At 36.7% G+C, this 23,118-nt stretch overlaps 1 protein-coding gene across 1 annotated transcript; it reads right to left on the bottom strand.

Annotated features, from left to right (window-relative positions):
* Positions 1 to 2,216: 2,216 nt before the first annotated feature.
* BAAT (bile acid-CoA:amino acid N-acyltransferase) lies at positions 2,217 to 10,143 on the bottom strand (the record flags this gene model as incomplete). Its single annotated transcript, XM_081281547.1, has 3 exons — positions 2,217 to 2,810; positions 6,591 to 6,793; positions 9,678 to 10,143. 3 exons carry the CDS (start codon positions 10,141 to 10,143, stop codon positions 2,217 to 2,219), a joined length of 1,263 nt encoding a protein of 420 aa, XP_081137673.1.
* Between the last annotated feature and the right edge of the window lie 12,975 nt (positions 10,144 to 23,118).

The raw sequence follows: 23,118 nt of genomic DNA, 5'->3' as shown, positions 1-23,118 counted from the left end.
AAGTCTTAAAATATCAAAAAATAACTCCATAGTATTATTATAGTACATGTCTAGGTATTCTTTTGACAGGCCAGCAGTGTTTCAAATAAGTAATAAAGACACTCATAATTAATAAATCATTACATATTCATCCTGTGGCATCATTTAGCAAAATCACTGATTGTGTTGTTATGACCAAGATTTTCACATAATTTCTGTTCTCTCAACAGACATCTTTCAATGGATCATTAGAGATTTGATTTATTCATTTTAATTTGGAGCAATTTTGCTTTGGAGAGGACAAAGAAATTGAAATAACAAATAAACACATTTCTTTGTGTGCATGTAGTTTTTTTGGGGGGTGTGGGGGGTACTGGGGCTTGAACCCAGGGGTGCTTAACCACTGAGCCACATCCCCAGCCTTTTTAAATATTTTATGTAAAGTCGGGATCTCGCTGAGTTGTTTGGGGCCTCACTAAGTTGATGAGGCCGGCTTTGAACTTGCGATCCTCTTGCCTCAGGCTCCACAACCTGGGATTACAGGCATGCACCATCACGCCCAGTCCATTTCTTAAAGTAATACTTAAATTAGTAATAAGTCATAAATTTATAAAATAGTTTTTGAGAAATTATCATTATTACAGAAATTATTTAATTTCATCATGTAAATTGCTATCAATAACATTATGATGTCACTCTCAAAGTGATATTAACATCAATACACTTAATGTAAAGAATTGGCATCAGAGTTCACACCTATTTATCTGAACATACAAATGCACAAATTTAAGAGTCATGTAAGCTATTTCATATGCAACTGCACGATTATCATACTCAATATGAGGTTTTCAAATATGTGAAATGTGACCACTTCTCTGAGTGAGAGAGGAAGGAGCTATTTGTTCTACTTAAACCAAATAGGATTATTTTATTCTAAACAAAGAAAGTATCAGAAAGCACACAAATGGAAAGGAGTTTAGGCAGACACAACTAAAGCATCCTCATTTTACTTCTGTTATTCTAATTTCTCATTGGCTACCCCATCATACCTATAAAATCATCTAAAATACATTTCTGCTTGGTCATATTCGCCTTGATTAGCCACAAATCACCTTCTATTCACTGCAATTAGGTAGCTTGGGAATAGTGGGACTATGGTTTTCCCTTTAGAGAACACACAGCAAATCTGACCCTGGACAAGGTCATTTGGATTGCACTATACCCAGGGTCATCCAATTATGTCCTGAGAGTTATATGTGGCCTACAGCCTATTTGTGTGGTGCTGCTGGATTTAAGAATGGTTTTCGCATCTATAAGTGCTTTGAGAAAAGAATAAAAAGAAAATTGCTACTTTGAAATATGTACAAATGATAAGAAACACAAATTTCAATGTCCATAAATAAAATTTAATTGGAATAAAGTCACCATCATTCAATACACAGTTACCTATGGCTATTACAGCTTTTGTGCTGTAATAGAGCTAAGGAGTAGTAACAGAGACCTTATGGTTCACAAAGCTGAAGATATTTACCATCTGGTTACCTTACAGGAAATGTCTGCCAGACCCTAATCTAGAGATATACAATCCCCATTGAATTGCAAGTCTATGAATCTCAAATTTCTGCTTTCTCATTGTTGAGAATGCCAACATGCTGTACATGTTCAGACACAAAAATAATTCTATTTAATTTCATTAATTTTTTGTTGAATTTTTGATTGTAGACTGATTCAATGATCTTACATCCATAATAAACTTTCACATTGCCTTAAAATAATACATTCTTTATCTGGCTCGAGCCTCCCAATAACAACAAAGCAACAATGAGCTATGAGTATATTTTTAATGAGCTATGAGGGATCTACAAATATTTGAGTTTTAGGAAATAGATGTCAGCATCTGATTCTTTTCATATCTGTTCTTCATATCTGTGGTTCATTGTTGGTAAATTTTCCCTTGACAATTGCTATGATTGAGAATTGCTAAAATGATGACTATTTCAGGGCAGGTAGAGGCATAGATTATTTCTACAAATAAGAGATTCTCAGTGTATAATATTTGGTTCAGTGGAAACCATTTCCCTTTCAAAAATTAAGACTTTACCATTCCCACTCCTCCTGCCCTTTTTTTAGTTACAACTTCCCTCTTAACAGTAAGAGATCAAAGGTCTTCCTCTATGAAAATCAAGAGATGCTAATGAAGAGATTTTCTTTCTATTTCCCAGGAATATGTAGTCTTCTCAAAGTTGACTGGTCACCTTTGGAATGAGGTGCCTCCTGAGAAATTTCTGGATCTCCTTCCAAGAATGTTCCTGTGCAGCTGCATGTGCAATAACTTCTCCTCCCCAGTGGAGAGGTGTGTAAACATTGGGGTTCTTTGATGCCCAGCACAGGGGAGAGTAGGGAGGCTCTATCAAATGGCCTGCCCCAGAATAAGATAGCAGGGTCCAGTTGTTCTTCCCATGTCTCTTTAACCATTCTGTGGCTTTATTAGCATGTTCTTTGCTATTGGTATTTTTATCATCTTCTCCCACAATGAAGAGGAAGTGCCCATGGGCCTTTTCAATGGGAAGAAAAGACTGGCTAGCCTCAACTCCAATTTCCTTATAAATGCCATGAAACTCTATAAACCCCAAAGCATTGGTGGACAGAAACTGTATAGAATAGGGTATAGGCTGATAGGTATGACCGCGGTATACATGTGGAAAGCCATAAATGGAGGTTGGCCCATTTACAAGTATGGTGGCTGTGACTTGTTTTAGGTGAACAGCCATAGACAGTGCAATCTCTGCTCCTTTGGATGTAGCGATTACCCCAATGCCTGGGCCAAAGATCTGAAAATAAGAAAAATGAGATGTTATTCTACCCTTCATTTAGGAAAACCCATCATCTTAGACAACCAAAGAGCTTCAGTGACCAATGCAAACAAAGCAAATATACTCACACCTCATGTGTAGAGTTCTGGAAGATAGAATGTGCATTCAAGGAAACACTCCTTTAAAAACGTATTGAGCTTTACTGACTAAATACTATGGATTCAGCATTGTGTTTGATTCTGAGTTTAAAATGCCCTCAAGAAATATCAATGTCTTAGGGAAAATAAGTAAAATGCATGTACTATTGTGAATAATATGAATCAGGATATAATTGATTAATAAACTTTGTTGCACCAATTCTAAAAGTTCAAAAGAATGGGCATTCTAGAGGAAGAGACTGAGAAAGAAGATGGGTCAGTAGGATAAAGCATGAAATTTGAACAGAGGACTCTAGCTTGCTTTGTTTGCAAAAAAAAAAAAAAAAAAAAAATCACAAGGGAGTTTGGCTCAGTTTTCTTTTTCCTTGTCAATTATCAAATAAGCATTTTTAGATCATCCACCCTATGTCAAACAGTGAGGGCCCCAGGGAGAAAAGGCTCAGTCTCTTGCCACCAAGGAACTCCCTGCAGGATCTAAGAAAGACTTTCAGAGGAAATGGACTATGCATTGAGTCTTCATGTAAAAAATAATGGGAGCCCAAAAGGAGTAGTATTCCATGCTGAGTGTAGCAGGCATCATTAGGTTACCTATACCAGAATCATTCACTACAGTTTCAAGGCTAATGCTGCCTTGATTTTGTGTGGCATAGCAATGTATCCAGTCCCAAGAGATAAATTCTAATGTGTTTGAACCTATTGCTCTTTGCTACATACTTTTTCAGCCTCCTTTGTAAGGCCAATATATTTTACCTAAGGGCTTCTTTTATCCCCCTGTAAAATGATACAGAATCATGATGTGAAAGCCTGTGTTTCTGACCATTCTTTCCATCTTACGATGCTGGCATGTTCAGGCATTAAGTATGCCTAAAACTGCCACAGTCACTTTGTGACCCAGAGAGTAAGGTAAGAAAATTACAGAAATATCATTTCAGTTTCCTTGATCACTTCACTGATTTGAACCACCTCTCTTCTGATCTGTTAAGTGAGAGAATAAAATTCTTTATGTTGATATTATTAGGCCACCAACAGCCACTTTTCTGGGAATTGTAGCCCAAACAGATTTTCTATGACAGGAACACATGTGAGAACTCAGAGGCAACAAAGAACAATGAAGTTAGGGAACCACAGGGTAGTTCTTCATTACTTGAATTTTGAGAATAAGGTGGGAAAAAGCAGAATAAGTCTGAAAAAGAAAATAGCAACATGATAGTGAGTACTTCTGAAAGAAGTGCCCAGCAAGCCTTGACTCTTTTCCTAACTTAAGAGCAGTATTAGGCCAGGTTTTACAGATGAGCATAAGGTAGAGCTGAAGAAATATGCAGAATTCAGAGCATAGAAAGTTTGTCTAACAATGCTAGGAAGCCTGGCAAACAGTTGTGCTCTCAAAAGGCTAATCTTGCAACTTTAATTTGAAAAAAATAGAGGCAGAAAAACTAAAACTTATTACAATAGCATAGGCAAGAAGTGATGGTGTCTGAACAAAAGGGGACACCAGTGGAAATGAAAAGGAAACTACATGGTTCCAAGTTATTTAAAAGTGTAGAATGTAGAGCTAGCTCTCAATCACTGGCTAGGTACAGGAGTGCAAAGAAGGAGCTCAAGACAAGATAGTTCTTTGTGGCACAAAATACAGCCTTGATTGTGTTCGAGCCCTGGATGCTTGCAGAGTTTCAAAGAGAAACATCTTTTTATCTTTCTCTTCTTAATTGGTCTTCTGAATTTTCGGGAAATTTTATCAATTAAATGTTTGGGGTTTCCCACTATTTAGAAAAACGTGAATGAAAATACCACTTGTGGCCAGCTGATAGAAATGTGAGAAATAAGATAAGGGGGAAAAAAAAACTAAACAAACAGAATGAGGAATGTATTCTCCCTATTTCCCATGTCGCACACTAAAAAAGTGGTTTGAATCAGTTAAAGGATATCTCAAAGATTTGAAATCCTTTTTTAATTTTCATTTTTAATTGACACATAACAATTATATACATTTATGAGGTACAATTGGAAAGAGCAGATTGGGGTAGTTAACATATTCATCACTTCACAACTTCACAAACTTATCTTTCTGTGTGTTGAGAACATTTAAAATCTATTCCTTTAGCAATTTTGAAATATGCAATGCATTATTAACTATACAATAGACACCAGAATTTATTCTTTTTTCTTACTGAAACTCAATATCCTTTACTAAACTTTCCATTTTCCCAATCTGGGCTCCCCCTTTCTGAAATTCTATGTCTTAATATGGAAGATAGTCACAGTTATGGCAAGGAGAGATGGGAACTCAATGCATTTGGCCATGGAAGATAAACCAAAAGCAATTATAACATACTCGAACTAAAAAATGTGACTCAAATATATGCAGACTTTATCTACTTTGTTTCTGATCCTTGGAAGAACAGTAACTCTTGCTAAAACTTCTGTCACCAATTTGGGATCAGGGAATTTCAAGTTTTCAAAAGTCACTTAAAATCAACAATTCCTATCAGGAATTGAAAGGTCTCTGATTTATCATTTAGCAGAAGAGATATTGTAAAGCAGCATTAATGGAAGCACTCAGGGCCTAGGAACAAAGTTTGGTTTCTAGGCCTAGATTAATAGTCATAACTAGCTATCTTTTTGACATTGCAAAAACAGCAATGTCAAAACAGCAAAGTCATGCAGCAAGTATAAGGGGAACCAGACTAAGGAAGTGGAAAATCAGAATCATATAATCTCTTTATTTCTCATCCAAGTCAAGCAAAGGGCTGGCATAATGATAACATTGCCTATCTGATAGTTCAAGGACAATTCCATTTAATTCATCAAAAATAGCCATTTAAAATTTCAGTACATTAGTAAATTATCAGTAATTGTTGCTTATCTTATTATTGCAAACCTGATTCTATATTGGTGATCTTTACATGAAAAACTATATACTAGTTACATTTAATTTTAGTTTAATTCTTATTAAAGAAAAAAATAGTAGGCAATCCACAAGGAATAATAAGTGCCACCCTTATTATAGTAGCAAAGTATACATTTTAAGATTCCAAGATGGTATGTAGATTGGACTACAATCAGAGTACTAGTACTAAAGTATTATGTTCAAGTCCTCTCAAGTAATAAAGACTCAGACCCATTTTTCAAAAAAATGCATAGTAGTTGTCTAGGTAAAAATGGTGATGAGAAAATGATAACAATAATAATTGAGTATTTAGTACTGTCAAATACTATAATACTATATTGACTACAATGCTATATTATCAAGTACTTTACAATAAGAACCCTGTTTTTGATAATAGCCTTTAAATTTCACTATAGCTTTATAAAATAGTATCATTATAAGATTATTTAACAGGTGAAGAAACACTAAGTAACTTACCCAAATTCCCTGAGCCAAATGAGACAAAGCTAGAAATATAACTCATTTCTGTCTAACTTCTAAGCCAATGCCTTTTGGACACAGGCTAACTTCCTACGCATTTTGTTTTTCTGAGCAAAATAAACTGGATGAGAAGTCAAGTGAATAATATGGGCAAGTAACAGAATTTTGGATTCACTGAGGGAGAATCTTAATTGGAAGTTAAGAGAAGCAACAGAATATTATGGTTATTTAAAAAAAAACTAGGACTAAAACTTACTAAAGAGATAAAATTACCTTAGGATGTCTCAGGAGAAAGTTGGAAGCTTCTTCAAAATACTCTAAATCTATTTTCTGCAGTTGGGAAGGCAGGTCTTTATAGCCCCAGTAAGCCAAGGCCAATGAGGCAAAGCCACGACTGGCCAGGAGACTGGACCGGTGTTCCAGCAGTCCACCAAGACCTCCAAACAAATCAATTACCCCTGGGAAAGGGCCCTCTCCTGAAAAAGAAATAAAATAAAATAAAACAAAACATGTTTGTGTATGAAGGATGAGGAAAAGATAATAAAAATATGAACCCATAAGGGAGAAATGCAATAGAAATTTTGAAATTAATGTATAAATTTTTAAATAGAATCCCCCAATTTTCAGCCTTGTAACTGGGACTGAATTATGGCCTATTGATAAGGGAACCATTTGCATAGTCTTAGAGTAAAGAAAACCAGAAAATTGGGCCAGTACTTCTTAACCCATAAAAGGTACATAAAAGGTACAAGTTTTCCAGACCTCAGGAAAACTTGGAAGGTCCTAAAATTATATGCAAAAGTAGAATATATGTTTAAGTGTGCATTTTACTGATGAGAAATGTTATAGTTTAGACAAGCATGTGGTAAAGGCTTGATCCAAGGGTGATGGTATTGGGAGATGGTAGAAACTTGACAAGATGGAATAACAGGAGGTCTTCAGGTCATTGAGGGCATGCCTTTGAAGGGACCCCAGCCCCTTCCTTTCCTTGTCTTTTGCTTCCCACGTGGTGAGCAGTTTTGCTCCACCATATATTCCAGCCAGAATGTGCTGCTTTGCCCAGAACAACAGGACCAATCGATTAGGGACTGAAACCTAAAATAAAACTCTTTTCTTTATACATTTACCATGTCAGGTATATTATTATAGTAATGAAAAGCTAACTAACATGAGAATCCAAAGATTTAACTGGGTTCTCAAGGAAGCACATGACTCAAAAATATTTTTTGTTAAAGATTACTTTTGCTACCACCCTGGCTTGATACTGCTCAGTTACACTAGTCTGCTACTTAGTAATGAAATCTCCCACCTAAGCAGATGTAAATGACGAACTCTTTCACTAAGTAATGCTCATTATTCCCCACTCCCTAACACTTGGTAAAAAGGAGACATGGTAAGAGAATCATTCTACACTCCCTTTCTGAGGGAGTCCATACATTAAAAGAAATTTATAGTGCATTTACTGGGAGAATTCTATTGTTAGATATAGGATTTTAGCTATGGAAGACAGGTACCATACACGTTTAAAAGGAGTGGTTTGATTTAAATGAGTATTAGGAATTTTTAAAAATTACTATATTCACTTTGAGAAAGAAAGAAATGATAACTTAATATCGCTTGGTTTTAAAATGCCATTTGAGTAGATGAATAAGGATGTTTTCTTTCATATTCTGCTTGGAAGGAAAGGGGAGAACTATTAATAGTACTGAGTACCTTATCTAGAAAGAATGTTGCAGTTGAGAAATGTTTTTGAGACCCAACTCAATCTTTTTATGGCCCACACAACTCACCCTTCAGTGTTCCCATAGAACAAACACCTCAAGTGGAAAATCTAGTATTACTCAATGTCCAAAGGGTTCACAAACAGTACATCCTGAACCAGCACACCATCCTAACATGGCAGAACTGTATCAATACACAAATTTTTAACAGGGGTGGAGTGCTAAAGAAACAAAATTTTGTGCTACTTACTTCCTGGTCCTGTATACAATAAAGTCATCTATATGCTAATTACTGGCTATATAAAATTCCAATTTATCCAAACAAGTACATGGGTCATGGCAAATTTGAAAAGGGAAGATTTATTCCTTCTACACCACCTCTAACTCTATGTTCCCAGAAATCAACCTTAATACATCAAGGGTCCTCAAGCCCTCTGTTATAGTTTAGATAATAGGTGTCCCCAAAAAACTCTAGTGTGAGAAAGTTTAGAGGTGAAATGATTGGACTATGAAAGCCTTAATCTAAGCAGTGCATTAATCCCCTGATAGGGATTAACTGGATGGTAACTGTAGACAGGTAGAGTGTGCTGAAGGAGGTGGGTCATTGGGGACATAACTTTAGGGTATATATATTTTGTCCTGGAGAGTGGAGCTGTTGCTTGCTTCTTCCGAGTGCCATGTCCTGAGATGCTGTCCGCCATCATGCCCTTCTGTCTTAATGTTCTACCTTATCTCAGGTCCAGAACAATGGGATTGACCATCTATGAACTGAGACCTCTGAGCCCTAAACCAGCTCTTCCTCCTCTAAAATTGTTCTTTTCAGGTCTTTTGGTCATAGCAGAGAAAAAGCTGACGAAAACACCATCTCAGTTCTATAAAGATTAAATAAAGGCAACATATTCTGATGAGGTGATGGCTATGTCCCAAATAAAAGCACTTGTTTGAGGCAGTAGGCCTCAAACAGATCAGAAACCTTGGTCTGGTGAAGTCTTCTGGGAACTATCTTTGCTTCATTCAGAGTCAAAATAAACTCTGACCAATAGATGTTTAAAACTGTTTACTGGTATGAGGAGATCACTGTGGGAAATAATTTGTATTCTGGTAAGTTTTATGTCCATTAGGAAGAATGTTACATTATCTGATTTATGGAATATTTTATAAATATGCAATATTTATGGACTAATGGGAATAAAGTTTCTTTGCATCATCTTCATTTGTTGCAGTCTTTCAATCCATCACATCACCAGCTTATTGTGACAACAATGCAATAACATTAAACTGAAATGCAACATGATAGAGCCCCCAAAGGTGCTGGGACACAGTTTCTGTGACATCAAGATGAGAGTCTTCAGAATAGTCAGGCTATAATGCAGATAAATTTAGTACAAATCCAAAACTTTGGAAACCCCACAATGTAGGGATTCCATTAACTATATTAGTCATATCCTTAGACAAGCTCCAGGCTCAGAGTTGGAGTGTAGTATTAGCATATTCTTGTTTTGATGTCCTAAAGTTAACTCTGATTCTAAGGAAGGCAAGGAGAGCTCTATGTATTATCCACATCAAAACTAAATTGCTAGAAGGATTAAGTATTCAAAAGAAGAAATGCAAGGATAATAACAACAGTAATTCAACTCACCAGAAGGTAGAAAGAGGGCTCCTCGAAGTCGGCCTTCCTCTACCTGGATCCGTGTGACACCAGGTGCCACATACCACCTTTCCAAAGTCAGGCTGACCTTTGAGGTACTAGTAGCTTGATTTCCTAGTGGTGTCATTAGGTCACAAAGTTTTATTTGGACCTGGAAAGGGCTATTCATCACATCTTTTTTCAATAGTCTAATTGATAGCTTTTCAGGTTTCAAGGACCAGAAGAGACCCATGGGATGGACTCCCACATAGTCACCTCCAAGCGCAGAATCATGTTCCAAGTCCACCTCACCAAATTTATTGGCCCTATAGTAGGCATGAGAATAAAACATGTTCTCCTTCTCATCTTTCAATGATGCCTGAAGAGTCACAATCTGAAAAGGAGTCAGGCCTGTAATCCGGATATGCACCGGCTCATCAACAAGTGCACTTAGAGGAGTACCGGTCAGCTGAACCATTTCTGCTGTGTGGCAATTTCAGATAATTCTTTAGGAAAATCTTCAACAAAACCTCAAAACTGAAAAAAAAAAAAAGAAGGAATAAAATAAGTTAATAAAATTAATGAGGTATTCCAACATGGCGGCGGGCGCAGAGAGATCAAGTCTCTGACCTCTTCAGCTGTGCAGGCATAGGGAGTCGTAAACAACCTAAATCTGTTTGCTCAGGATCACTAGGCAATGCTGAGCTGACGTGGATCTGGGGCGAACAGTCTGGGCCTCTCAGAACACACACTGAGCCCGGATCAGCTGAATTCAAGCTCCCATTCGCCTACTTCCCGCAGACAAACAGCTGTGATTCAGCACTAATCCATCCGGCTGAAACAATTGGTCAGCCCTTCTGATCCTACCGAGGTAAATGCCAACCGAGCCTTCATAGGTAGTGGCCACAGGTTTGAAACGGGGCTTGGGAGAGACAGTAAGGACCCACCCGTTGCATTGGTCGTCAGGCAGAGGGAAACGAACTGTTGCCATTTGCAAGAGACACCACCATGGCAGAGAACTGACGAACTGACGTCATCAGACTGCGGCGGAGGAGATAACTACATTGAAACCTGCGGCTACAGGTGTGTAATTCCCTAGCCTTCCCTCTCCACACATCGGGGAAACCTTAAGGGCCCCCTCCCAGCTCTCCCGTAAGGGCCCCTCCCAGCTCTCCCATGAGCGCAATAGCCAGACCGAGGGAATCAGAGGTGGCGCGGGACCCGTGGCGCGGAACTACTGCTCCCACCAGTGCTGACAGCTGAGGTCTCTTGAACCAGCTACCAGGGGCGTGGCTACCGGAGGGCAAGTAAAATTCGCTGAGGATTCTCAGCCCCAAGCTATACAAACTTCGGGTCGGAGGGAGTGGCAAACAGGGAGAGTGTGCCCAGTCGTTCATGAAAACAGGGCTCCCGGGAGCAGCAGACCTGGTGTGTAGCCAGTATTGTGGTGAGCGGCACCCGTGAGAGGGGCCTGGCTAGAGGAAAAGTGGGAAGTGACTAGAAACAAGAGGAGGCCCTAGGCACTCAGGATTGGAGACTCGCCCAGTCTGGGAGGAGCTGCTGCACAGTGATTGGTTCCCGCGTATTGACAGGAGAAACTTGGCCTGGTGGGCACAGCGCCACCTACTGGAAGAGAAGTTCATCAAACTCTAAGACTGCATTTATTAGTTTGTTTTTTTTTCTTTTTTCTTCTCTCTTTTTTTTTGATTTGGGTTTTTCTTTCATTTTCATTTTTCTTTCTTGTTGTTTTTTTAAATTTTTTTTTTACAATTTTTAAAAAATTTTTTTCTTCTAATTTTAATTTTAATTTTTTTAATTATTTTTTTTAAAATATTTTTTTCTTTTTTTATTTCCTATTTTTTTTCTTTTGTCTTTTCATTTCTTTTCAATTATCTTATCCCCCCTTCCTTGAATTCTACCTGCTTACTCTCATTCTCTTTAGTGACTTCTTCCCTTCCCTTCTAATACCTTTCCTCCCAAGCATCAAATAAATTTATAGGAGTAAACAGTAACTCAGCAGTCAAACAGAACAAGAAGTAACATGAGCAGCTTCAAAAAGCAAGGAAGAAAAGGAGTACAAACAATGCAGGACAGCCTAAATATTCGGGAGGACCTAGAGTCATCAGAAAAATGGTCATATAAAGAACTCAAGGAACACCTTAGACAGATGGAATGGAACCTTAAAGAGGATACAAGACAGCAAATTCAAGCAGCGAAAGAACACATTGAGAATGAATTACATAAACAGATAAAAGAAGAAGTTAAGCATCTTTATCAGGAGATAGAGATTATAAAAAATAATCTAACAATAATTCTAGAAATGAAGGAAACGATAAACCAAATTAAAAACTCAATTGAGAGTATCACTAACAGAGTGGAGCAAGTAGAAGCCAGAACGTCAGAGAATGAAGACAAAATATATCATCTTGAAAAGAGTCTAGCCAACTCAGAAAGGCTGGTAAAAAAATCACGAGGAAAACATCCAAGAGTTATGGGATAACATAAAAAAAACAAACTTACGAGTCATCAGGATAGAAGAAGGTACAGAGATTCAAACCAAGGGAATGAGTAACCTACTGAATGAAATAATTACAGAAAACTTTCCAGAAATAAAAAAGGAAACAGATATACAAATTGAAGATGCATACAGGACACCGAGCACACAAAATCACAGTAGACCAACGCCAAGACACATTGTTATAAAGATATCCAATATACAGAACAAAGAGAAAATATTAAAAGCTACAAGAGAAAGGAGACAGATTACATTCAGGGGTAAACCAATAAGGTTAACGAAGGATTTTTCATCACAGACACTGAAAGCAAGAAGGTCATGGAACAATGTATTTCAAACACTGAAAGACAATGGATGCCAACCAAGAATTGTGTATTCAGCAAAATTAAGCTTCAGGTATGACAACGAAATAAAAATCTTTCATGATAAACAAAAGTTAAAAGAATTTGCAGCCAGAAAACCAGCATTGCAAAGCATTTTGAGCAAAACACTACACGAGGAAGAAATGAAAAACAATAACCAAAACCATCAGTGGGAAGGGCCTCGGTAAAGACAGAGGGTGAGGGGAAAGATAATCATGGAGAAACAAACTAATTTTTTTAAAAAAAGGATAAATAATCAAACATGGATGGAAGTACAAACCATATATCAATAGTAACTCTGAATGTTAATGGCTTAAACTCTCCAATAAAGCCACATAGGCTGGTATCATGGATTAAAAAAACAAATCCAACAATATGCTGCCTCCAGGAGACACATCTGATTGGAAAAGACATACACAGGCTGAAGGTGAAAGGATGGGAAAAAATATACCACGCACACGGTCCTCGTAAGCAAGCAGGGGTGGCCATCCTCATATCGAACAAAATCAACTTCAAGACTAAGTTAATCAAAAGGGATAAGGAAGGACATTATATACTTTTAAAAGGAACCATTCACCAACAAGACATAACAATTATCAATATTTATGCACCAAATAATGGTGCTGCGACATTCATAAAACAAATTCTCCTCAAGTTCAAGAATCAAATAGACCACAACACAATAATTATGGGTGACTTCAACACACCTCTCTCACCATTGGACAGATCCTCCAAACAAAAGTTGAATAAAGAAACTATAGAACTCAATACCACAATCAATAACCTAGACTTAACTGACATATATAGAATATATCAACCATCATCAAATGGATATACTTTTTTTCTCAGCAGCACATGGATCCTTCTCAAAAATAGACCATATATTATGCCATAGGGCAACCCTCAGTAAATATAAAGGGGTGGAGATAATACCATGCATTTTATCTGATCATAATGGAATGAAACTGGAAATCAATGATAAAAGAAGGAAGGAAAAATCCTACATCACATGGAAAATGAACAATATGTTACTGAATGATCAATGGGTTACAGAAGACATAAAGGAGGAAATCAACAAATTCTTAGAGATAAATGAAAATACAGACACAACATATCCGAATCTTTGGGACACAATGAAAGCAGTTTTCATTTTCATCGCCTGGTGGTCATTCCTCAAAAAAAGAAAAAACCAACAAATAAATGAGCTCACACTTCATCTCAAAGCCCTAGAAAAGGAAGAGCAAAACAACAGCAAATGTAGCAGAAGGCAAGAAATAATTAAAATCAGAGCAGAAATCAATGAAATTGAAACAAAAGAAACTATTGAAAAAATTAACAAAACTAAAAGTTGGTTCTTCGAAAAAATAAATAAGATCTACAGACCTTTAGCCATGCTAACGAAGAGAAGAAGAGAGAGAACTCAAATTACTAACATATGTGATGAAAAAGGCAATATCACAACAGATGCTACAGAAATACAGAAGACAATTAGAAATTATTTTGAAAACCTATATTCCAATAAAATAGAAGATAGTGAAGACATCAATAAATTTCTTAAGTCATATGATTTGCCCAGACTGAGTCAGGAGGATACACACAATTTGAACAGACCAATATCAATGGATGAAATTGAAGAAGCCATCAAAAGACTACCAACCAAGAAAAGCCCAGGACCGGATGGGTATACAGCGGAGTTTTACAAAACCTTTAAAGAAGAATTAATACCAATACTTTTCAAGTTATTTCAGGAAATAGAAAAAAAGAGGGAGCTCTTCCAAATTCATTCTATGAGGCCAACATCACCCTGATTCCGAAACCAGACAAAGACACCTCAAAGAAAGAAAACTACAGAGCAATATCTCTAATGAACCTAGATGCAAAAATCCTCAATAAAATTCTGGCGAATCGAATACAAAAACACATCAAAAAAATTGTGCACCATGATCAAGTAGGATTCATCCCTGGGATGCAAGGATGGTTCAATATACGGAAATCAATAAATGTTATTCACCACATCAATAGACTTAAAGATAAGAACTATATGATCATCTCGATAGATGCAGAGAAAGCATTCAACAAAGTACAGCATCCCTTTATGTTCAAAACATTAGAAAAACTAGGGATAACAGGAACTTACCTTGACATTGTAAAAGCTATCTATGCTAAGCCTCAGGCTAGCATCATTCTGAATGGACAAAAGTTAAAGGCATTCCCTCTAAAATCTGGAACAAGACAAGGATGCCCTCTATCACCACTTCTATTCAAAATATTTCTCGAAACACTGGCCAGAGCAATTAGACAGATGAAAGAATTTAAAGGCATAAAAATAGGAAAAGAATTTAAATTATCACTATTTGCAGATGACATGATTCTATACCTAGAAGACCCAAAAGGGTCTACAAAGAAACTACTAGAACTAATAAATGAATTCAGCAAAGTGGCAGGATATAAAATCAACACGCATAAATCAAAGGCATTTCTGTACATTAGCGACAAAACTTCTGAAACGGAAATGAGGAAAAACACTCCATTCACAATATCCTCAAAAAAAATAAAATACTTGGGAATCAACCTAACAAAAGAGGTGAAAGATTTATACAATGAAAACTACAGAACCCTAAAGAGAGAAGTAGAAGAAGATCTTAGAAGATGGAAAAATATACCCTGTTCATGGATAGGCAGAACTAACATTATCAAAATGGCGATATTACCAAAAGTTCTCTATAGGTTTAATGCAATGCCAATAAAAATCCCAATGGCATTTCTTGTAGAAATAGAGAATGCAATCATGAAATTCATATGGAAAAATAAAAGACCCAGAATAGCAAAAACAATGCTAAGCAGGAAGTGTGAATCAGGTGGTACAGCGATACCAGAGTTCAAACTATACTACAGAGCAATAGTAACAAAAACAGCATGGTATTGGTACCAAAACAGGCGGGTGGACCAATGGTACAGAATAGAGGACACAGAAACCAACCCACAAAACTACAACTTTCTTATATTTGATAAAGGGGCTAAAAGCATGCAATGGAGGAAGGATAGCATCTTCAACAAATGGTGTTGGGAAAACTGGAAATCCATATGCAACAAAATGAAACTGAATCCCTTTCTCTCGCCATGCACAAAAGTTAACTCAAAATGGATCAAGGAGCTTGATATCAAATCAGAGACTCTGCGTCTGAAAGAAGAAATAGTTGGCTCCGATCTACATATTGTGGGGTCGGGCTCCAAATTCCTTAATAGGACGCCCATAGCACAAGAGTTAATAACAAGAATCAACAAATGGGACTTACTTAAACTAAAAAGTTTTTTCTCAGCAAGAGAAACAATAAGAGAGGTAAATAGGGAGCCTACATCATGGAAACAAATTTTTACTCCTCACACTTCAGATAGAGCCCTAATATCCAGAGTATACAAAGAACTCAAAAAATTAGACAATAAGATATCAAATAACCCAATCAACAAATGGGCCAAGGACCTGAACAGACACTTCTCAGAGGAGGACATACAATCAATCAACAAGTACATGAAAAAATGCTCACCATCTCTAGCAGTCAGAGAAATGCAAATCAAAACCACCCTAAGATACCATCTCACTCCAGTAAGATTGGCAGCCACTATGAAGTCAAAGAACAACAAGTGCTGGTGAGGATGTGGAGAAAAGGGTACTCTTGTACATTGCTGGTGGGACTGCAAATTGTTGCGGCCAATTTGGAAAGCAGTTTGGAGATTCCTGGGAAAGATGGGAATGGAACTACCATTTGACCCTGCTATTGCCCTTCTCGGACTATTCCCTGAAGACCTTAAAAGAGCATGCTACAGGGATACTGCCACATCGATGTTCATAGCAGCACAATTCACAATAGCTAGACTGTGGAACCAACCCAGATGCCCTTCAATAGATGAATGGATAAAAAAAAATGTGGCATCTATACACAATGGAGTAGTATGCAGCAATAAAAAATGACAAAATCATGGAATTTGCAGGGAAATGGATGGCACTAGAGCAGATTATGCTTAGTGAAGCTAGCCAATCCCTAAAAAACAAATACCAAATGTCTTCTTTGATATAATGAGAGCAACTATGAACAGAGCAGGGAGGAAGAGCAGGAAGTAAAGATTAACATTAAACAGAGACATGAGATGGGAGGGAAAGGGAGAGAAAAGGGAAATTGCATGGAAATGAAGGGAGACCCTCATTGCTATACAAAATTACATATAAGAGGTTGTGAGGGGAATGGGAAAATAAACAAGGAGAGAAATGAATTACAGTAGATGGGGTAGAGAGAGAAGATGGGAGGGGAGGGGAGGGGGGATAGTAGGGGATAGGAAAGGTAGCAGAATACAACAATTACTAATAGAGCATTATGTAAAATTGTGGATGTGTAACCGATGTGATTCTGCAATCTGCATTTGGGGTAAAATTGGGAGTTCATAACCCACTTCAATCTAATGTATGAAATATGATATGTCAAGAGCTTTGTAATGTTGTGAACAACCAATAAAAAAAATAATAAAATTAAAAAAAATAAATAAAAAATAAAGTTAATGAATGGTGAACTAGACCTTGAGTCCGACTTCTTAGGATTCAGTTTTAACTCTCCAGTGGTTTAGCATATCCTATTGTAATCTTCTAATGCAAAATGCCTGAGGGCTTTCAACAAATTTCTAAAAGACAAAAAGCAAGACGATAAGTTTTATAATAATGAATCAGGGTTGAGGAAGCAGCAGTCCAAATGCACATGAATGATGTCAGTACTTCAAGAACATATCACAATTTGTCGTGTGGGAACTCTTGAAAAATAAGGTATAATGGATTATAAAACTGAGAGGCAGCATTGAAAACAGAATGATTTATTGAATATGTCTCTAAATAGAACAGCTGGCTCCATTACAAATCCTCTCTCCAAACCCTGTAAACAGAATGTCTAACATCGAAGAATTTACCTATAATTGCACTAAAAAAAGGAGGACCTTTTCAAACTACAGTAAAATCTTTCAAAAACAAAGCTGATGTGTGTATTTTTTCCTAGAGTAAAAATATCTATCACTTTGTATTTAGGATTTAGCAGTTCTTAAGCGAAACTAGAAGCTGACAAGACGTTCAGGGACACAGAGGTCTTACTGAACTTTTTACGATCTCACTTTTAAAAATTAATCTTTTTGTTAATTTGGAGAAAGCCACAAGAGTGACCACTCTTCTCTCTCTATTAATCATAACTAGCTGAATAAACTAAAAAACCAAAGTTCGTTTAGTTTTTGACTTTGTTTCATTTTAACTCATTGGACTGCTGAGAATGCCAAGAATCCAAATGAAGTGAACACCAGCAAGTGACGCACTACTTATAGGAGACAAGAAATTTTCTCTCCTACATGCTGATTTTCAATTATGATAAAGCAGAAAGAAAGAAACCCCATGGAGAAAAGTGAGAAATCAACAGAACATTTAATGGACTTTTAATGAATATGTGGAGGCTAGTTTGACAGATTAAAATTCTGAGAAACTCTAACCACAGACTTTCTCCATCTGCTGACTTTCTATAGGACTGCATCACATGCTCAAGGACAGGGCATCAAAGACTGAGTGCAGGGAGGCAAGCTGGGAGCTGAGATAAACTCTGAGGCAATGCAGGCCTTTGTATAAGTTAAGGCTGCTGCACTGCAAAGGTTGAGGGGAGAAGGACAGAGATAGATGTCCCCACACTCAGGAAGCATAACTGCAACAAAAACCCCCTAGTGACTCTTCTTCCAGAAGAACTGCAAATCAGAATTCCCTAGTTTGAAAAGCTAGCATGGCCATAAAGCACAAAGATCTATCCAGATGTTCCTTCATGCTGAGACCCCAGGCTCTTCTGATGAGAAAAATCCAATCCACAATGAAAACTATTGGAAACCAATGGTGCACTGGACCACACAAAGCCCAGATTCAGCTCAACTACAGATCAACCTGTTTTGGCCCCTAATTTTCACTTCCTGACAGAATAAATAAAAACAAACAAAAATCCTTTCCTGGAGGTAAGTCTTTATTTATTTATTTATTTTTAGTCATCATTATTATTTTTTCAGTGCTGGGAATTCAGATTTGGCGAAGGGAATGCTAGGCAAACACTCTACCACTGGGCTACATTCCCAGAACTTTTAATTTCAGACAGGCTATGCCTAAATTGCCAAGGCTGGCCTTGAACTTGTGATCCCTGCCTCAGCCTCAGAGTAGATATATTACAAGTGTGTGCTTCTCTCAGTCATTATTTTTATGCAAAATATCCAGGAGTCAATTCTTTAAAAATTATGAGGAACAAAAGAAGTTTTAAAATCAACTCATGATTATAAGAGAAAACAATCAGTAGAGTAGAAACAGAAATGGCCCAGATATTGGAATTATGAGACAGAAAATGAAAGAGTAAAGGACCAATCAAAGTAAGACAACACAATTGAAAGTAGCAAAACTAAAGTACAAAGAGAGAGAGAGAAAGAAGAGTGTAAAAGAAGACCAGAACACTTGAGAAGTGTGGGACAATATTAAACACTAATTAGACACAGAAGAGAGTACAGAAGACATACTTGAAAAAATAATGGCTGAAATTCCCCCCAATTTGTTGAAAAACACCATGCCACAGTTGCAAGCAATTTGATAGAGGACAAAAGCCAAGAAAACCACAACAATTACATTACAGTCAAACTGGTAATATAAAAAACAAATGTTAAAAGCAGCTGAGAAAAATAGAATCACTACATTTATGAGAATGACTAATATAAATAATATTTGAAACAATGAAAAGCCAGAAGACAAGAAATTTTAAAGAACTTAAAACACTAAAATGCCTTATCTAACAAAAATATATTTCAAAAATGAAGGGAAACTAAAGTTATTTACAGGAAACCTCTGAGAAATTATGTAGGCAACCTGTACTTCAAGAAATGCTCAAATATTGCAGGGAATTATTCCAGATAGAGAACTTAATCTGTTTGGGAAAGATGAAAATGAAGAGCCAAAAATGTAGTTATCTGAGCATATATGAAAGTCCTTTTTCAAAATTTCCTCATATGTGTATGCATGTGTGTATTTAAATGTAATTAAAAGATTGTTTAACATTAAAATAATAAAAGAGTATAAGATGTAGAAATGACAAAAAGGTGAAAGTGGGATTAGTAGAATTCTCTTGTGGTAAGAATCTTCTTTCACTGTTTTTTCAAGTTTAAAAAAATTATTTGCAGGTAGACTATGATAACTTAAAAGACCTGTCAGAAGTTCAGCTGAGCTAGGAAAGAAAGGGAGAGCTAAGCTGCCTGCTCCTCTGTCCAGCATCCAATTAAAGCAACAAGCTAAAACCAAAAGGATTAAGCCATCAATCATTTACTGTGTTAGCATAGCAAAAGTCTGAACTAGAGAAAGTGCTCAGGCAATGCAGGAAGAAGGTCAAGGGATCAGCCCAGAATCAGAGGCCATCTCAAGGTGGAGGGAGTACCAAATAAAAGGCTCTGGAAATTTTATAGACCCCCTGGGGCAAGGAAGTGGAGGGGAAGGTTTAGGAATTGGGAAAATAAATTTTCCCCTTCCTCAGGGCATATGGAGGCCTCAGAAGAGGTGCCTGACAGAACTTGGAAATTGGACTTGATCAAAAGTCTGAAGGAGACCCTTAGGGTTATACAAAATTACATACAAGAGGAAGTGAGGGGAAAGGGAAAAATAATACAAGGGGGAGAAATGAATTACAGTAGAGTGGGTAGAGAGAGAAGAGGGGAGGGGAGGGGAGGGGAGGGGGGATAGTAGAGGATAGGAAAGGCAGCAAAATACAACAGACATGAGTATGTCAATATGTAAATCAGTGGAAGTGTAACTGATGTGACTCTGCAATCTGTATACGGGGTAAAAATGGGAGTTCATAACCCACTTGAATCAAAGTGTGAAATATGATATATCAAGAACTATGTAATGTTTTGAACAACCAATAAAAAAAAAGTCAGAAAAGAGGCCTAAAAATAGAAGCCCCTGAGCTAGAAATGCAAATATGTGAAGAACATTGTGGACCTGAGTCTGACAACAACTCTTTTCAGAAATTGCAATGTGCTGGCTTATCATGAGGTCATTTTATTGCTCGCTGTGTCACAATGTCTGGTATTTCAACTGCAAGACTCAAAGGCAAGGGAATAAAATCATCTGAGAATCATTCTTTTACCTATTTGGGAGTTCTTTCACATAATTTTCATTATATGTGAGCCTCACTGTGATCTTTCTACAGAGGTTAGTTTGAGTTTCCTCACAGGATGGTGTGTTAAAAGGGCAAATATTTCAAGAAAGATAGAGCCAGAAAAAAGTATAATCTCTGTCATTTTATATTGGCTGGAGAAGTGGAAGCCACCATTAAAATTCAAGTGGAAGGACATAGGCTTCTACAAGCAGTGGGAAATAAAAAAAGGATGTGGGATGAGATGCATATTTGTGCTGCCATTTGCAATCTTTGGAAATACAATCTGCCACAACAAGAAAGGAGGAATAAAGGAGTAAATAATAAATAAGGTTAATAGAAAACAAAATACCAACACTGGAGATTTAAACCCGATTATATTAATAATTTCATTAAATATATGTGTACTAAAAACTCCAATTAGAGGACACATGTTGTCAGACCAGTTCAAAAACCAGAAACACATTGTAAAGATTTACAGATAAAAGTAAAAGGGAAGAAAATTCATGCAACACAAACATTGAGCAAAAGAAACTAGTGGGGCTATATTTAGCGACTTAGATAATGTCTTATATAATTACATATTTATTAACATATCTCAAGCTATATATCAAGATAGTTGGAGAAAATGAAGGATGTTTCATAAGAAACAGTTTATCCAAAATATTCTAAACACATATGTACTCTGCAATAACAAAGAGTTTCAAAATGCATGCACCAAAAAATATTCACATAATTGAAGATTTTAACACTCTCCTCAGTAATTTAAGCACATTTTTTAAAAAAATTAGTACAATACAGAAGATTTAAACACTTGCAACCAACTTTATCTAATTGACACTTATAAAATACTACACCTCAAAACTTCAGAATATAAACTCTTTCTAAAGAAACCAGCATACTGATTTTTGCTTAGATGTAGAGGACTGGATGTAGAAACTTAGAACATAGGACACTGAATGTAGAAAATGACCTAACAAAGTGTTTGAATCTCTGATTACTGAGCACTTAAAATGACTGCCCTAAACAATGCATGGGTCAAAGAAGAAATAACTAGAAAATTGGAAGATATTTTTAACAGAATGATATTGAAAACAAAATATATTAAAAGTCTTACAAATTTAGTTCTGTGAGGAAGGGTACAACCCCCTCTTGCAGGCACTTATTCACAAGGCCAGGGGCAGCAAGAATACTTCAAGCTCCAAAACTCATGCTTTGTGGACAAAAGCCTTCCCTCTCTCTCTTCTCCATCCACCCTTCCTTCAAAATTGCCTGGAATACTTCAAGCTCCAAAACTCCAATATCAGATGCAAAGATAACGGTCTTTCAGACTGTTAAACCAGTTCCTACAATGACTTGTATAAGATCAAATCCTATATTAGAGGGATGAAGAGGCTAAAGGAAAGGTCATTTATTTACTATCAATTGATATCTCAAGCAAGTTCAGTTCTGAAACCACTACTTGATATGCTGTATGTTGTTCATCCTTGTGATCTTTTCGAGAAAAAATATGGTGAAGGGAAGGCAGAATCTGGGTATAGCAGGTTTGAGGAATGAGTATGATATCTGAGTTGTTCAAGAATGAGACACTGAAGGCTGAAGGGTGGGTCAAGGAAGAACTTACTGTGTATGTTATTCTGGGTTTCTCCAGAAGCTGACCTTGATTGAACAACTCAAGAACCAGTAGTTTATTTTTACGGGATTCTAGGAAATATTAGTAGAGAGGTGAGAACCAAAAATTGATCAGCTGGGGGCCGTATGTGTGTGGATAGATGGATGGATGGACAGATAAATAGATAGATAGACATGAAAAAATGCTAGTAAGGATGAGCATATTGAGACAGAAGAGCTGAGAATAAGAATTGAATGAATAAAACATTGCTTCTGTTTCCTGAGGTTACAATGAGTTTATAGCTCAAAAGAATCATATTGCATTTGTTACAATATTCAAGAAAATATTCAAGAAAAAACACGTTCACACAACAATACATGGCAAAGCCAGGAATGGAATTCATATCTCCTACTCTTAGCCAAATTGATTAACAGATCAACAAAAATTTATCAAGGATCTATATTTGATAGTCACTGAAAGATTAGGTACAGTCCTGTTTTAACTAAGCTTAAGGTCTAGTATTTCCTTCCTTATATCACCCATTAAGCTTCTATTTAAATATTACATGTCATCTCGCGTACCCAAACAGAAATTAACTCATACTTGTTTTCTTGATATGTTTTTAATCATGATGATTACCCTTAGCTACCAGAAAGCATTTCTGAGTTGTATAAATAGATGTAACATGTATTTTCACAAAATGTAATTCTAACATGTCACTCACTAAAATAAAATTGCTGACTGGGGATGTGGAGAACATTTGCTTCGTGTGCAC

The sequence above is a fragment of the Spermophilus citellus genome (assembly GCF_964194105.1).
Source record: "Spermophilus citellus genome assembly, chromosome: 2".
Taxonomy (NCBI): domain Eukaryota; kingdom Metazoa; phylum Chordata; class Mammalia; order Rodentia; family Sciuridae; genus Spermophilus; species Spermophilus citellus.
The sequence above is the reverse complement of the archived record's forward strand: the minus strand, read 5'-3'. Positions and strand labels throughout refer to the sequence as shown.